The 18,578-nt window shown below is 38.9% G+C and overlaps 1 protein-coding gene across 3 annotated transcripts in view; it reads right to left on the bottom strand.

Moving 5' to 3' along the window:
* Positions 1-18,154, bottom strand: part of LOC106073810 (sine oculis-binding protein homolog) — a 97,522-nt gene extending 79,368 nt beyond the window's left edge. The window contains exons 1-2 of one of the 3 annotated variants that reach the window (XM_056032819.1): positions 17,599-18,154; positions 15,726-16,240 (exon numbers count right to left, since the gene is read on the bottom strand). In XM_056032819.1, coding sequence (XP_055888794.1) covers positions 15,726-16,130 — 405 coding nt within the window. In that variant the 5' untranslated portion in view covers positions 16,131-16,240; positions 17,599-18,154. Of the gene's footprint in view, positions 1-15,725; positions 16,269-17,598 lie in introns of all 3 variants that reach the window. The other 2 variants (XM_013234454.2, XM_013234455.2) reach the window with 2 other exon arrangements.
* Between the last annotated feature and the right edge of the window lie 424 nt (positions 18,155-18,578).

Raw genomic sequence — 18,578 nt, 5'->3', positions numbered from 1 at the left:
GCCCTTATGTACGTGTCTTCCCCACCACCACCCCCATACTTATGTATGCCTTTTACCATCCCCTATTTTTTACAAACACCTCTATTCAAGTCAGAACTTCGTGGAAGGCGTATCCTGGACGCTGATATAAAAAACGGTTCTAATGATTTACCTAGAAAACAGTTGGTGTATATCACTGAGAAAAGAATTACTAGTTCGTTGCTATAATTTTTGAAGTGAAATAAATTTTAATTTGGCTAGAGATCTAGATCATACATCAGTTTTGAAAGGACTGTCGTGCTCTTGAAAGGACTATCGCTTTAAGAATTTCCGAATGAAAGGTTTTATTGATTCAAGTGTTTAATAAAATAATGTTCAGGAAAATTTTGCGCATCGTCTTTCAAGTCTAGATCTAAATGCTCATCATTGGAATATTATAAAGTGTACTAGATCACTACCTTCACTTAACAACCAGGATTCTTTTGCATAGCGCAATAGTTCATGCTTTAGAATGCTCAGAGACGTGATGGTCTCTTTCGTGGACTTGTGGGGAATCAGTGATATCTGGGTGAAGGTATCTGTGCTGCATTGAGGCGCTCAGCAAACACAGCTCTGCTCGATTCATGATTTCACTTGGAGCCCCTTGAAAGGTAGCCAAGCTGTAGCCAAGCTGTCTAATCCTAACATCCCAGTGCGGGAGAATTGTAGAGCGTGTACATTAAATTCAGCCAATCATCTGTCCTATGTGTTTTCTCAGCTACAGTTAACTAAAACATCAGATGTCACTGAAGTGCCAGTTTCCATTTGGTTCGAGCCTAGGATCTTGGTGAAAACACAAACAAGATTTCAACAATCCAACCGCAAATTTTAAAAAAAAAAAATAGTGATTCAAATCTATTAAATGAGTGAATATTATAAAAATTTGGATTTCAAAAAAAAAAAATTCTTCTTTTACAAAATATCGAATTCAAGTCTAGTATTTAAAAAAATCGATGAATTAAATATATATTCTTTTTTACTTCTCGTGATGAAGCCTGATTCCTATGTCATTGTAACACAGACAAAATAAAATGAATGTAATATTAATTTCTATCACCTTTGGAGAGTGTTTACGCAATGTTAATATTTAAAAATCAAGGATCACATTATTAATGTCTCGCAGTCTACAATTGTAATATCAAATGGCCCATCAGTGAATCTGCAATCTGAAAGCCACGGCCACCATTCGTTCAAACTCTGAGACTCCCATCTTGGACAAGCCGTGGTATAAAGCGATATATTCCTGGCTATTAGACTCATATTAGAAGCATGTATTGTATGGTTGATGTAAAACTATGTCTGGGCCTGTCGATAATGGGTGTCGTGTCATGCAAGAGTAGGGCACATGCCTTTTTAAAGTCTGTTATTGGAAGTTTATGAATCGTATTGGATATCGCATTGTTTATGCATATATGCATTGAAGGTTTTAAGATTTTTAATGACCTCATAGATATTGTTAGATCAAATTATGTTTTTTAGATTTATTAAAATTTAGACTAAAAAAAAGCGAAGCAAAAAATTAAAAAAAATAGTATAATATACACTACAAAAACAAAAGATTTACGAAATTATTTCCGCGGTAGTTTGTTCAGAATTCAACTATAATAGCACTATATAAATTATTTAATCTTTGGACGCCTCTGAGTCCACCCAGCTCTAATGAATACCTGAGATAGGTTGGGGAGAGGTAAAGGTGGTTGGTCGTTGTGCTGGCCACATGACACCTTCATTAACCGTGGGCCACAGAAACAGATGACCTTTACATCATCTGCCCTATAGATCGTAAGGACTGAAAGGGAAACTTTACTATTATTAATTGATGGAAAAAATATTTTCTGTAGTTTAAATATTAGATACAACAAAGTATTCGCTCCTCTTGGCATAGGTCTCAAGATAGTAGCAGGTAGGATAAGATGTGGTCAATCGTTTGATAGTATTTATAGCAAGGTTCATATTATATCTACGATACCAATTTCATAATGTTTCTTGTCCCAGGAGATCTGACCAGTCATGTTTTTCATTAATGTATCCTTCCATTTCTCTTCAAGCCACCGACTACTCCCCAAGATACTCACTTACACAAATAGGTATGAAATCACCCAAATTATCAGCAGAGTTCAGATTTCATCTTAGACCATTCGACTTGCTGTATCTGTTTCATAAAAGGGGAACCACCATATTTGCTACGCATGTAAATTTTAAAATTGTTTCCGGTAAGGGGACACCACTTCCCATCTGCTGAGCGTATAAAGTTACCGCCCTCAGACGCGGTACCCTCACGCCTGGATGTCATATATCCCGGGGTAGTGGGCGCTGGTGGTCTGTTAGTAGGGAAACTCTAGCAAGGCAAGGACCCGAAGTAGTACTCACATAATAACTCAAATATTTCTTCCAGATACTATGCTGAGGGGGGTCGGGTTACTTCTCTTCATGCTGGGACAGACTTATTTTCGCGGTGTGCTCTTTTGGGGGGTTTGTGTGACGTACAAAGTGGGGCAAATAGCCCTTTCCGCACGTGAGCTGAGAAAACGTGTATCACGTGATAGGAGACAAAGTTCAACACTTAGACCTCCTCTGACTGACCTCTATTTACCCTCATCTCCACTTCATACTAACAATTCGTATACTAACAATTCGTGTTCGGTATAAGTAGCAATGTACCATAAGAAGAAACGCTTTTCACTCGAGAGTTCTGAAACATGTTTGAAATAGTGAGTTCTTATTGGTATTTATTCTATGTTATTCCTCTGGCTCTGACTATGTCAAATCGTGACTTGTATAAAGGAGTTCTTCTCCAATATCAAAATCCACTTTAAAATTCTCATACTACGATAATGTGGGGCAGGTCTAGGCTATTGTTGTTACTTATTGCAGTGTGTCACTTGATCCATAAGTAAACTTTTTTAAAAGATATTTAAAATTTTATAAAATTTCTCTAAAAAGTCAAAAGAGCAAAACAAATATAGATAAAACAATGTTTCCCTTTCAGACCTAGCGATCTATAGGGCAGATAATATTAAGGTCATCTTTTTCTTTGGCCAACGCTTAACGAGCAGGGTGTCATGTGGCCAGCTCAAAGCAACCGCATTTACTTTCCCCAAATAAAGTCAGGCACCCATTAAAGTTGGGTGGACCCAAGGGCGCCTAAAAATTCCGAAATTCAAAATCCCAGTCTTCATCGAGGTTCGAAAGCCAAGCGCTAACCGCTCAGCCACCCTACCCCCAGAACAAATAAGCTTTGTGTAATAAAAAAAAAAGAGTTAAATGATTATGGTAACTATGAATAAAAACAATACTAACTAGGTCTAAGACAAATGAATGGACGATATCTTTGGAATGTTAACCAAAGGAATGTACTTAACGTAAGTGTGAACAACTCTGATACTGAAACATGTACTAGGGCCCGAGTGACACTTCTATAAGTAGCCTGAACGTTGAAATCATGAAGGATAGTAATGCTTGTAGCGCCGTGAAATGTTTAAACACTACTGAAGAATTATTTGGTACAGAACAACGGGTATATAAACGCATGTATGCGTGCATAACATTTATAAATATGTATTGGCGATTTTCACTAAAAACTAAACAATCTCACGGAAGCCAAAGTAACTTTGAATAAAAAAAAATCAGCTTAATAAACAAGAGTTTAAAAATTTCATAATAAATAGATAAATATTATCATTAAAAAAAGCATGATTTATAAATATAACCTTTATTCTGTCTACCGGACATGCCATCAAATCTGGCTATTTATATATGTTTAGATACACATGTATTTATAGAACACTACATAATATGAAACAGCTCCATGTGTTGGGATCTAGACTTCTGTACGAGTCCATTGAACGTCTTTAGTCCCGGGGGTAAGGCGCAGAAGACGAAAGGAAGACTAAATATACCGCCGGCGGACAATGGCTAAAACTGCACGAGATGCGGGGAAATATGTAGGCCACAACTGGGTTTGCGTAGTCATGTGAAAACACTGCACTCATTCTTTATCTTAGGAAAGAAGACATTGTCACTATTAGTTGGGGTCAAATATCTGAACAGATAAGTGTGTTGAGTTTAGAAATGTCTTACAACTTTGCTCTGTTTTCAGCTTTTCAAAAAATATGATTATGATTCGTTCTGTTATCAAATGGAAGTACTCAAGCAACCATTGAAACCACAAGGCATGGTGGACATACGGTAAAGCGCTTAGCCTCTGAACAGAACGTTCTCATAAGTGGTCAAGCAACCATTGAAACCACAGGGCATGGTGGACATACGGTAAAGCGCTTAGCCTCTGAACAGAACGTTCTCAGAAGTGGTCAAGCAACCATTGAAACCACAAGGCATGGTGGACATACGGTAAAGCGCTTAGCCTCTGAACAGAACGTTCTCAGAAGTACTCAAGCAACCATTGAAACCACAAGGCATGGTGGACATACGGTAAAGCGCTTAGCCTCTGAACAGAACGTTCTCAGAAGTACTCAAGCAACCATTGAAACCACAAGGCATGGTGGACATACGGTAAAGCGCTTAGCCTCTGAACAGAACGTTCTCAGAAGTACTCAAGCAACCATTGAAACCACAAGGCATGGTGGACATACGGTAAAGCGCTTAGCCTCTGAACAGAACGTTCTCAGAAGTACTCAAGCAACCATTGAAACCACAAGGCATGGTGGACATACGGTAAAGCGCTTAGCCTCTGAACAGAACGTTCTCAGAAGTACTCAAGCAACCATTGAAACCACAAGGCATGGTGGACATACGGTAAAGCGCTTAGCCTCTGAACAGAACGTTCTCAGAAGTGGTCAAGCTACCATTTAAACCACAGGGCATGGTGGACATGCGGTAAAGCGTTTAGCCTCTGAGCAGAACGTTCTCAGGTTTGAGTCCTGATCACTTGGATTTTGAACTTTGGTATTTTTTAGGACGCCCCCCTCCCCCAACTCTAATTGGTATCAGGAGATGTAAAGACGCTGGTCGTTGTGCTGGCCACATGACACCTTTGTTAACCGTCAGTCATAGTTGAGCAGACGACTTTATCTTATCTTGTAGATTACAAACATTAGATTAAGAAAAATAATTACGTCCTACGCATTTCATGTGTCAATCCAGTCATGCATGTCAATTAGTGACTTTTACTCTGCTAAGTCGTTGATTTTCCTGGATAATTCAGGCAATCCATTCCATTCTCTTATGGCACCAGGGAAGAGTGAACTTGTACAAATTTGTCCTAGCATATGAAGTGAGAAATGAGCATTACGCCATCCGGCCCCATAGATCGCGAGGTCTAAAATGGTACCTTTAAAACTGTACTCAATTATTGTGTAGACTTCCTCACTTCATAATATTTCTTTAATGACAGGGTCTTACTTTTTTAGCCATAAAGTGTAACGGTTGTGAGATACTTGTTGTTACTGCTAGAACCTTATTGCAACAGAAGAGATGTGATATTTGAAATGTAACTCGAGCCAAATGGCTTGATCTCCGGTTACCATTGGTCAGGACATCGGGTTACACGGGGATATATCTGAGGGAGAGCTTGTACACACTATAGGCCGATGACGCAGTAGAATATGATACTGGCTGGATACATGAGCAGGGTATCGTTCCAAAGTTTGTCCCATGTGGTTCCTGGAGAGATTCGAATCCCGAATAAGAAACTGATGAACCACGAGGAAAAAAAGAAAGACAAAATGACTCAGAGAGAAAAAAAGAGAAAGAGAGAGAGAGAAAGGGAGAGAGAGAAAAAGAAAGAAAGAGAGAGACAGAGAGAAAGAGAAAGGAAAAAAAGAGAGAAAGAAAGTGAAAGAGAAAAAGAAAGAGAAAGAGAGAAAGAAAAAGAGAGACATTGAGACAGAGAGACAGAGAGAGAGAGAAAGAGAAAGAAAGAGAGAAAGAGAGAGATAGAGAAAACTAGAGAGAAAGAGAGAGAAAGAAAGAGAGAGAGAGAGAGATAGAGAAAGAGAGGTTATAGGGAAGATAAATGGTTGAAGAAAACAAACAAAAGAGCCCGGGGGTTGTGGGGAGGGGGAGATAGAAGTGAGGACTTATGGACTACATAGAGAAAAAAGAAAAACATCAGGATAGATCTATTTGGTTTCAGAATCATGGTGTTCTTTTTTAGCGCACTCCCCACCCAAATGTGGAAAAGCCGCTATTAGTTTTGTGTGGTATGTCTGTCCATCCGTCCGTCAGGCTAAGATCTTATTTACTAGAAATGCAATTGAAAATGTGATTTGAATGTGGTTGAAGCAGCTGCATAGAATACTCATGATAATATTAAATTACCGCGGTATTTAACAAGGTGTTTATTAAGTCAAGTTCATTTCATTGGAATTGGAACCAGAAGTCTTCGTATTTACATCCAGGCGCTATCATGTCTCTAAACAGCGCTAGACGCTTTCTTTACATCTCAAATAATCAGTTCCAACCAAGAGTGTATGTATCTGTTGTAGATCCGAGAAAAGGGTTTTGAAATGACAGTATAAATAAACAAGGTTACAAAAGACAGTTTGTGTGGAAACACAAACTCAAAATCGGCCCCCGAAGTAAAATGTTTTACATAATTCGGATAATCCTTCAGAGTTGAAGATAGTTTACTTCCTAGTCCAAACCTCCCGCAGGACGACGGGGGATGGGAGCAGGCAGGGTTTGAACCTTCGATCGTCGATAAATCCAAACGACAGTCCAGCGCGCAAACCGCACGACCAGTGGTCCACCCAGGTAGGCTTCAATATTTTCAGAAAGAACATCCGAATGAAATTATATCAAAGACAAATGAGAGATAAGAATGGAGAAAGAAGGTTAACAGATCTTGTGTAGTGCCCCAACCGTCCCGCAGATCAAAGGATACGTGAAAGTGAATGTAAAGTTAGATGTGAACCTGGCCTAACTAGTTTGTGGTCTATAGGGCAGATGATGTAAAGTTCATCTGTTTTTGTGGCCTACGGTTAACGAGGGTGTCATGTAGCCAGCACAACGACCAACCGCCAGTCTTCACCTAGGATTCGAACCCGGGACCCTCGGTTCGAACTAAATAAGTTAATTGTTTTGAAAAGGCTCAATCTCATATTCGAATCCTCAAAAACAAAAAAAAAATGTCCGCTAAAAAGAGAAAAATGTGCACGAAAATGTTGTTTATAAGATTACTATTCGTCTTAAATTAGGTTTAACATATAATGCATACTAATTAGCTTTTTCTTATAAAAAACTGCTTGCATAATTAATTTTTAAAAATTAGAATTTTCGCTTTCAGGAAAAAAAAAAGTAGCCGTTGCATCAGAACTTTGAATGGTCTAAAATATTGTGAAGTCGGATTTTCAATATCTCTTCTAGTTTACGAGATCTAAACGGGACAGTCGGACAGACGGACAGACATTTCGCACAAAACTAATAGCGTCTTTTCCCCTTTTCGGGGGCCGCTAAAAAAATACAACAAAATTGGGCGTAGACCTCATGTATAACTTTTAAACTTCATATCTAAGAAAATGTTCACTTAATCTAGCCTAGAACACTGCACTAGACACTTATCAGATTTAAGAATATTTCATTTAATTTTGTAACTACCTTCACACCTAGTAACAATATACCTAAATCTGTAATACTTCAGTTGATTTCAATTTCCTGCATCCACTGCGTACTTACAATTACATTCTGGTAACTAGTGTAAAAACGCTAACTAAAACTCTAAGGACATATTACAAGGTCTTAAGGGCTCGAAAAGGTCTTCAGGGCGGCTCGAAAAGGTCTTCAGGGCTCGCAAAGGTCTTCAGGGCTCGAAAAGGTCTTCAGGGCTCGAAAAGGTCTTCAGGGCTCGCAAAGGTCTTCAGGGCTCAAAAAGGTCTTCAGGGCTCGAAAAGGTCTTCCCTTAGAAGATACAGACAGCAAGAGATGTGAAGACACCATACAAGAATGAACTTCGGACATTGAAAAGAGATTCTCCAAGGCAAATGGCAGGGAGGAATGGAAAAAATGGTTGACATGTGTGGAGTCCCAGCAGACGAAGGACTAGGTGAACGTAAAGGAGGGGAGGATAGTGTACATCTCTAGACCAGTGGCTCCCGACCTAAAACCTTAACATTTACACTACAAGGTAGACCAGCACAAAAAGTGAGTCATTAACGCATTTCAGATGGGCTTAAAATTAAATTATTAACTTGCAGAATAAGTGCCATGAATACACACTAAGAACTAATTCTCAGGCAGAATTCTTAAAGACATAATTTAGCGAGTTAGGTTAAACCTAAGATTAAAAGACCAGGTGACGAACTGGGTCACGTCTGATGTTTGTACCGCGTAAAAGCATCCACTTAAAACTCAAATTGAACAGAATTTTGATAGTTCTAGATAGTCAGGCTGTGTTTGACCTAACTCTTCGTGTAATTCTGGTGCGACTGTGACTTAGATCTTTGGTGCAAGAAGAAAATGAACAGTGTATTTAAGACAAAATAAGACAAGATAAGACAAGAGCCAATTAAGGAAAGGGTTAGATCACACATCATTGTAGCACTTCCGGATGTCAAGGTTATTAACAGTACACTAAGTGGTTAGGTGATTTTAGTACAAGACAGATGAACGGAAGGTTTTGAAGAGATATTTACTAAGGTCGGAGGAATGTGTTTAGTTCATCCAGTCTTTTGAAAGGACACAAGTAAGTACTTTGGTTGGGCTGTGTTGTTCCAAGACATCGTCAGCGTCTTCCCTTGTTCAATTCTTGATATGGACCTTTGGTATAGAGATCTTCATCGTAAATTAAGTTTTGTTTCAGTGTTGAATCCCAGACGTATTTGGACGTATCTAGCACTGGCGTTGCTTAAGATCTCAAGACCAGATATCTTGTAGAATCTCAGGCCAAGACGTCTTTAAAATGAAATGCAAGTTTTTCTTTGAAACACAAGGCTAGATGTAATTGAACACTTCACACCAAAAGGTCTTTTAGATTCTTAAGCCCAGGCGTCTTTTGGAAATAAATCAATAAATACATGAATAAATATTTAAGTTATTTAAATTATGACGTTAATCCCAGACCTCTTTTAAAACCTGAAGCTCAGACCTTTTTCTAAGAATCTCAAGTTCATTTGAAATGCTGCAGCATACGTGCGTAGCACCTGGAACACTAAGGCCAGCAAAAGCGAACAAAAGCTCCTTTTCACTAGCCTCAATAGGACAGCGAGTTCCTCCTGCCCGCTATCCTGTCCGACGGGGAAAGGGGGGGGGGGTGAGATTCAGGGTTAAACTTAGATATTGTTTTGCGTTCAATTCCAATGGACACGGACACTCGGACTCGCAGACTAGAGACGCGGCCGACATCTATAGTAATATACGGCCCTTTCTTAATAGGCCTAAAATACATAACAAGCTAAATATAAAAAATACTTTTTAAAAAATTACCTAAGAAGAATAACTCAACATTTACATTCATGTATCTCAGTAATGTAGGATTTATTTCCCTTCTTCAATAACAAACAAAATTACCGCTAATTAATTCGTTATTTTTTTTAAATTGATTCATGTTTTGCTAGAAACAATTAATAATTTCCAAGGTTTCAACTTGATCCGAGAATGCAAAATGTGTGCCAGGCAGAAAGAGTTAATGTACGCTTTGTCAAATGTTAATATTTTTGGATTTATAATCAAAACTAATTTTTTTTCACATGGTTAGAGTAAAAAAAAAAAAATAAATAGAGGTCCCTACCCTACCCCACTGACTTAATGATGTGAGTTTTGCTATAGAAGTCTTAGCCATTAAAAAATAACATTCTTATAAAGCGTGACTTTTACTTTCATTAGACAATCCATACACTAAATTTGAGCCATTAGACAACCTGGTCACAAAGTTTACTCCTGTACTCCCGGTAACACCTATGAAAAGCCTCATGCCCTTACCCCTAAACACGCCCTGCCTTCCCCCTTTCCTCTCTTCTATTTTTGATGGGTAGAAAATCTGAAACAGGAACCGGTCAGTACCAGCAAAGGCGTACTAGATGGGAGGCTGGAGATAAAGTCTAAAGTTTCCATCCTGACATTTTGGGCCGTCAGAGTGTCGAGTTACGGGGAAATTATAATTGTATTTGTTGTCCCAGTGGCTCTCAGACTGGCATTTCCTGAGAGGGCTGGGCTGGGCAAGGAAGTAGGAAGGTTTCAGAACCCATGCTGGTCAAGGCTACACATAAGTTTTGGAAGTTCGTTCTGGATGGAGCGGGGTAAAAACTCGAAACAGAAAATTGAAAAAGAAAAGATAATACAAATTATTTTCATCCTCTAACTTTTTTTTTCTCAATCCTCTCTTTCATTTCTCTCTCTCTCATCCTCCAACTATCTCACCCTCTCTCTCTATATATATATATCTCATCCTCCAACTATCTTTCTCACTCCTCCTTTTCATTTCTCTCTCTCTCATCCTCCAATTATCTCACCCTCTCTCTCTCTCTCTCTCTCATCCTCCAATTATCTTTCTCACTCTCTCTCTGTCTTTATTTCTTTTTCAGTTTTCCGTGTGTCCCTCCTTTTCTCTCAATCTCTCTGTATCTCTCTCTCCTTTGCCCTCTCTTTCCCATGCTCTCTCTCTCCCTCGATGTCTCTCTCACTTGCTCTCTCTCTCTTTCTCTCCCTTGTTTCTCTCTCCCAAATTTTATTCACACACAAAACAAAATCCGCCACGTTACAAAGCAAAAGGAAAGTAGTTAGAGGATATTGGCGGGTAGAGGATAGTGGCGGGTAGAGGATAGTGGCGGGTAGAGGATAGTGGCGGGTAGAGGATAGTGGTGGGTCAGCCAAAAGACTAACAGATCTTCACTCTCTGGATGTAATGTTGGCTAGCTCGATGTTAAAATGTGAACAAAGTCAGAGACTATAAAGTCGGTGTATGTCACACTTCGAAATGAATAAGAACAAACAAGATTACAAGTAAATGATGTTTGTGTAGGACACAACTGTTAGCATATTACAACTGTTAGCATATTACAACTGTTAGCATATTTCACCAAAAGAAAACAGTTACACATATTTTCAAGACGATACAGGCGATGGTGAAATCTGATTCCTCAAAGCGATTCTTTATAGATTTCAGATCTATTAACAGACGGGACAGAAGCTTTTCTTTTTGGTGTCCGCCCCGAAAATACAAAGATAATTTTGTTTTCAAAGGAATATTTCTGTAAGAACAATATTTCTTTCTTTAAAGTGGCAAGTATTAAATACTGTACAAACTTTATTGAGGACTAACAAACAACTTTCTAGCTAAATTACATTATCAAAGAGACTAGGAGTGGGGGCAGTTGATGAGACCTTGGAAGCTCCTGTGGAAAGAGGTCAACAGGTGATCAGCCGAGCTTGGGGTAAGCGGATACAGAAATACGTCACTCACAAATCGGATACACCAGGCTCAAAAGGTGTGAGTGACAGAGCACTAAGAACATACCGTGGAGCTTTTAGCTTTGTCTTGGTTGATTTTATGTGTTCTTGGGTTTTAATCGAATCGTGTGTGTGTGTGTGTATATATATATCACTCCAATATCCATTGGCATGGATGAATAAATTATCTTATAAAATTGTAGCTATTATTTCTAAACTTGCTAGAGTTGTGAAATTTTTCTAACAGCTAAAAATGTTTAATTGAGATAACAGTTTGTAAAGGCGTAGAAAATATGCATGTCAATTATATTAAATCTATGAAATTAAATTTTAAAAAAAAACAGATTGGTATGATTAAAAAAGAAAACCCAACATTCTATTTCACCGTGTCTTTGTCTGGCGTTCACTTTATCCTCTCGTCCGAACCCCCAAGGAATCACTAAGTCTAGAATTTAACTAGTTCCTTTTCTCTTCATGCCTTCCAGCGCGATGCCCAGACACCGGACACCAGCACATAGGGTACTTGGTCTTTTTGAAATTGTCAAGGTAGACTCTGTTGTTCTTCTCCAGCGCTAATGGATTCGCGAGAAAAGAAATGGACACTTTCGTGGCGGGGAGAGGCGGGGGATGTGGGGAGATGACTCTATCCGTGGATCGTATGCCATGTCTCGACAATCGCTTTATGATGGGTTATTTAGTGTTCTATCACTTTCAGTTATTTGAGACGAGATCAAGAAGTCTGACATTTTCTTTGATCTATGACATCCTTTGATTCAGAACACTATCACTTTCCTAAAAGGTAACATTATTTGTGTGGTTCATTATCCGTGTGCTTGAATAGGAAGATGTTGAAACAGGATTAAATGTCATCTATTTGTTTTCCTTTTCTGATTTCAACTGAATTTTAAACTGAAATTTACTTCGTGGAATTATGGGACAGGAGATAATTACGTGTCTGTCTGTTCTAGTGTCTGCATGTGTGTATGTCTGTCAGTATGTCTAAAAGTGGAAGTTGCCAAATCAGAAATAACGACTTTATGTGTGACATGGGTACATCATGACATCGGAAATAACGAGGTTATATGTCACACAGGTACACAATGACATCAGAAATAATGAGGTCATGTGACATGGATACACCCTAACATCAGAAATAATGAGGTCATGAGTGACATAGGTACACTATATGTGTGACAATGGTGCACTCTGACAGACCTAAAGTTTACCAAACAATGAGATAAAACTTGCAGTGAGGCAGACATGGACTTCACATAGATATTTATATCAGAAGAACCCAGTCTTTATACGAGTTCAAAGCACTTTTAAACGATTGTCTTAGCCACAAAATGTTATACTACATAGGAGGCGTTATGATGCTGCATCGTATAACGATTTAACGTTTTGATTCTATATTGATGTCTGCCTGGTCATGGAGGATGTGCTTTGGATTGTCGTCCTGCCCCTCCCCCCACTCCTTGTCGTTCTGCGGGAGGTTTGAGCTAGGACCTAATGTTTAACCCAAATGTATAAAACTAAAATGCCAACTGCTCCCTAGATTGTCTCTGTGACGCTAAACGTCATGTGCCAAGATGTCAAAATGACGATAAATGTCATGCACCATATACAATCTGTATGACGCTCTAAGTCACGTGACCCAATAATTAAAACAAATCATTGCGTTGAGTCCTGAGATAGTCACCACGTTTTAGTTTTTAGTTTTAAAAATGTGTGCACGAGAGACATATCATAAGACACTGGGCACCAGACATAACGCATGTGAGCTCATTTACTGCAAATGACAAAGTCGTGACCTGGAGAGACTGAGTTCTTCTGATTTGACTTTGTTCAAGTGACCTCCATGCTGTGTCTGCTGTACAAAGTGATAGATTCCAACCTTGTCCAAAAGAACTTCCCCCTCTCCTGTTGTTTAATCCAGAACTGTCGTTTTCTCTGTGTCGGTACCATATCTAGGGGCAAACATTTGCAACCGGGACAATAAAGTTAGATAACTCTACACATCTCTTTCTCTCTTTCACACACACTTTCTCTCTCTCTCTCTCTCTCTCTCTCTCTCTCTCTCTCTCTCTCTCTCACTCCTTCTCTCTATCTTACCCCCCTCCTTCCCGTCTCATCTCCTGTTCTCACTAATGCCAGGTCCTGTAAAAAGTTTGCTCCCGTCTCAAATGACATGCCCTAGAAGTGTAAACAGTCAGACCTTAATGAGATGTATTCTCTAGGCTGAACGCAGTCTGTAATAAGAGAAAGGGGGTGGGTGGGTCCTGGAGTTTTGGGAGAAAGCCTGGGTCACGCTGGCTCCCTTTATATAGCCTACAAATATATATAAATATGTGTTTAATGTTAACTCTAGGTGTATGAGTTTTCTCATTTTTACAGTAATGTGTATGTTCTGGCGTATCTGGTGACGTAATTCAATCTGTGATTCATAAGATTCAAGATGAAAGAGAACTAGGGATTGGTGGGTGTGTGTGTGGGGGGGGGGGGGAGGGGTATTATGGGAACGTGTCTTTCGTTACCAACTTTTTCTCAGAGTAAAGTTTCTTGTTTCCATGGTATCCTGTTTTATACAGATTTTGTCTTCATTTTAATGAATTGGCTTTGTCGTGCCGCACATGTTAGATTATTAAAGAAACATGTCGTTTTGGCTCATCATCTAGTAAGTAGGAGTTGGCAATAGTCTTGAGAATGACAATCTGAGTTGGCAATAGTCTTGAGAATGACAATCTGAGTTGGCAATAGTCTTGAGAATGACAATCTGAGTTGGCAATAGACTTGAGAATGACAATCTGAGTTGGCAATAGTCTTGAGAATGACAATTTAAGTTGGCAGCAGTCTTGAGATTGACAATTTAAGTTGGCAGCAGTCTTGAGATTGACAATTTAAGTTGGCAGCAGTCTTGAGAATGACAATTTAAGTTGGCAGCAGTCTTGAGATTGACAATTTAAGTTGGCAGCAGTCTTGAGATTGACAATTTAAGAGGAGAAGGCTTCGAGAAGACAAGATCTACGATAACATAAAAGACAACAATTAAGCCTCAATGCATAGTGCTGCTAAAGGCGCATTAAATGATCTAGAAGCTGCTAACCTAGCTTATTTTTAGTTAAAAGGGAAGTATGTTATACTTAGCAACTAAGAATGCTTTTTTTTTTGGGGGGGGGGGGGGGGGTCTTAGAGCGGATTTCTAGAAATTTCATAGTGCCAAAATTTTAACCAAATAAACACATATACTTCTAGACAAGAGGGATTGTATGTAGGTTGTCAGCTTATCAATAAGCAATAAAAAGTAACGATGGTTGCTTATCAATTAATGTAGTGTTACAAAAGTGAATCTTTATTAAAAATAGTTTCCCATTTCATTATGTTATATATTTTCCGGTTATGGCAACCAGAGGCGGACTGGGTGTCGAAATCGGCCCAGGCATTTCTATATAATAAGGCCCATAAATTACATATCATTTGATGGACATCCAATTATAGGTATACCTGTCCTCAAAATCATTGTATTAGTTTGAGCATCGATAACTGTTCACATGCATACATTGATCTCTAGATTTCTATAAAAAAAAAAAACATAGGTCTTATTTTGCTTTTTAATCGATTAGTGTGTAGCCCCTAAAAGGATGAAGCCTACTACTAGTAGCACTGTCCACGGATGTAGGCTATTTCATTATTTCGGAAAATTTGTAAAAATTAAATTACTATTACACTGCAGAGAGATTTCAGAGGGCCCCGTTTGTAAAAAAAAAATATTATAAAACCTTTAACAATTTAATGCATAATGGCACCCATGCGGCACTTTCTGTGGCCCTAGCCGGCCCACCGGGCCCGAATGCCCATATAGCCAGTCCGCCCCTGATGGCAACATACACATACAAAATAAATGCATGACGCGTAGGGCGTAATCTCTTTTTCTTTTGACGTAATGTCTGTATTTTATAAGCTAAGATGTTCTTTTGTACAAAGCCTATAATAACTCACTCTGTCTGTCTGTCTGTCTGGGTGAACTCTTTGACACGTTTGTATCCTACTTCCCATTCCCGGATCAAGTTGAAACTTCGCACAATTACTCATTGTCGATTTTAACACACGGATCAATAAAAGAATTAACCAATTAGTTAATCAATTAGTGGTACATTATTAATTTTGCTTAGTATAGAAAAATGAGAAATAAACCTTGTAATATTGAAAGTTATTGCAGCATTTGAACTCAATATATGCTTTGTTGTTGTTTTTTTTTAAAGTATTTTCTTTCATTTTGTTTGTTATTTGTATTCATAAGGATTAACAAAGACGAGACTTGTTTTTCTTTGTCTACGCCAAGACATCAAGCACTATTGAAAACTTACCTTAATGTCGTCACGAGGTTCAGACTTGATCACCGTGTGCACGTGTCCGCTAGCTGATGCAGCAGGTGACGTCGCCGCCACAGCTGGCACCGTTAAAAAATTTGGTGGCGACACCGCTGGCCCTGGAGAGGTACTATTATTTTTCTCACCGGAACTCCCTTCGCTGGCCGCGATCAATCTTGCGGCTTCCTTGGCTACCCGCGCTTTCTTGGCTAATGATGGCCCAGAAGGGTAGGACAAGTCTTCAGGGGACTTAACAAAGTTGCTTTCCTCCACCGTTCGATCAGCGGCACAGACAGATTGACTCGACTTATCTGCCATTTCCTGGCTCGAACTTTCAATTAAGCCAGGCTCCTGTTTGAATGCGGCAGAAGTTGGCAGCGAACTAGAGTCCTCTTGATTCATCTTTCAAGAAATTAGTCTAGAGCATGTGGATAATCCTTGTTACTAAGTAGAAATAATTTTCTTATAAGATATCCATGTTATTCACATGCATGTTTTGGGTCATAAGTTCACTGAAATGAGATCCCACACACACACAAACTGCATCACAAACATCGAGAACAATTTAGTGCTGAATACAAACAATATAACAAACACAAACCAAGTATAAACAAGACACGTTTGTTTCTTGTTAATTCGCTTAAGACTCAGAGAAGCCCCTGAGTCCACCCAGCTCTAATGGGGACCTGACATTAGTTGGGGAAAAAGTAAAAACGGTTGTTGCTTTGTGTTGGCCACATGACACCCTAGTTAACCGTAGGCCACAGAAATAGATGGCCTTTGCATCATCTGCTCTATAGACCAAAGGCTCTGAAAGGGGAACTTTACTTTTTAATTTTTTTTTATTTTGCTTAGACTTTGAGGAAATTTCACAGGGCAAGGAAATGGTGACGTAACACTAAGAGAAGATGAAAAATGTCCACAGAAGGAAAGTTCAAGCTTTTGTTGCATAGATATAACTATTCAACACTAGCGTTATAAATAGCTCAGTTATATTAACAGAATATATGTCCCGAACGAAGATACGCCAAAGTTTGCTTTAACTCTTTCTCTCCGTAATTATTTTCCTCGTTACGATAGTATTATTCGTTTTGCTCATGTGTATTTCACTATCCTGTTAGGATAAAACTTCAATAACTTTTTTGTTTGTTATCAGGAAATGTTATAGTTGGTATTAAAGAGTAGGAGAAAGCATGCTCTTTTTACACAACACAAATTAAAGTTTATAAACTCAAAAATCAATTTAGTTTAATTGGGGCCAAATCAACCATGGCATAGTCAATCAGGAGAGAAAGAGTTAAAAAATAAAATCAGGTCATAGAATCTAGATAGTTTTGTACCACTAATACACTAGACTAGCATTCACAACTTGTTAATAGGGCCTACATGTCTAATTACTTATTCACATAATAACTGATCATTTGTTACCGTTACAGAGATATACATCTAGCCTCTGCTCAGCACCAAGATGGCGAAAGAGAAACACAACAGCAGAAAAAAAAAAAAAGAGAGGAAAAAGAATGGTGCGGAATATAAATTTATAATTCAGTTTGAACTTTTCAAGGTGAAGGTCACTGACACTCCTTCCCTTTGCCTACTACTACAATGTACATACATCTCGAGAAGAATCTCCTAAGGCCATTTTGAAAACTTGTAGACTTGCTGATATTTTACATTGTCCTTCTTAGGATATAAGTTGACATACAGAACAAAAGAGGCGGCTAAAACATGAGAGATCAGATGCCCCCTCTCCTACCTCAAGGGTTAGGACCTAATTTTTCTCCATCAATACTTTTAATCTATACGTGTGCCCCAAACCTGGATTTGAACCAGGTTCTTCAATCTACGAGAATAATGAATGAGCCCCTACCGTGTTTCCGATGCAGGATTCAGTTAACACTTTTTAAAAAAAGAAAAACATGACGTAGGTATAGTTACAATATTCCGAAACAAACTTACAAATGTTTATAGATGTCTGCACTTGACTACATAAAAAATGTTAAAGAAGCATTCACTTGACTATATATCAAAATGTCACAACTGAAATAATCCTAGAAATTGGTCACTATAAATAGAACATTGTCACGGAACCACTAATATGTATATTACACAAAACACCGCTTTATTGGCTGTACATAGAACAACCAAGATGAACTAGAAAAGTCAAATGCATGTTTCTATTGAGATGCACACACACACATATAGTATCACTCCTTGAAACAAATACCCTGGCGAAACAAAAAAATAGTTCTAGATCTATAAGTCTATATCCTAAATAACAACAGCGGCACACCGTAACGCGGTAGTCTATTTATAGTCTGCATACTGAGCGTCTAGCAGACGTGGTTTCAGTACTCAGTCGACACTCCGTCTGAGCTGACTAGTCCACCAACTCTGTTACTCTCGGGGAGAAATGTAATGTTAGAATGCAGCGTTTCGAAATAGAGAGAGAGAGAGAGAGAGAGAGAGAGAGAGAGAGAGAGAGAGAGAGAATTACATGGTAGAAAGAAAGAAAAAATAGGAAAGAAGAAAAAATGTCGGCGCTGGGGCGGGTCATGGCAAAAGTGGAGTTTACCACCATTGAATGAAATCTGAGAAGGGAGGTAATCCGATATTTCTATTGATAGCGGGTTCTGTGCTCTTGCTTCCCATTTAACTCCCCTACCCTCTCCTGTCTTTTCCCCCCTTCCCCCCCCCCCCCCCCCCCCGCCTAACCCAAACTGGTTTCTTTGAATTAGACTACCTTGTCAGCGCTGGGTTTTGCAGACAACCCCCTCCCTCTCTCCCGCCCCTGCTGTAATGATGGACAGAAGAAAAGGAATATTGGGGAATGGAGGGGGGGGGGAGGTC

Source organism: Biomphalaria glabrata, chromosome 6, assembly GCF_947242115.1.
Source record: "Biomphalaria glabrata chromosome 6, xgBioGlab47.1, whole genome shotgun sequence".
Classification (NCBI taxonomy): Eukaryota; Metazoa; Mollusca; class Gastropoda; family Planorbidae; genus Biomphalaria; species Biomphalaria glabrata.
This window is presented reverse-complemented; position numbering and strand designations above follow the sequence as displayed.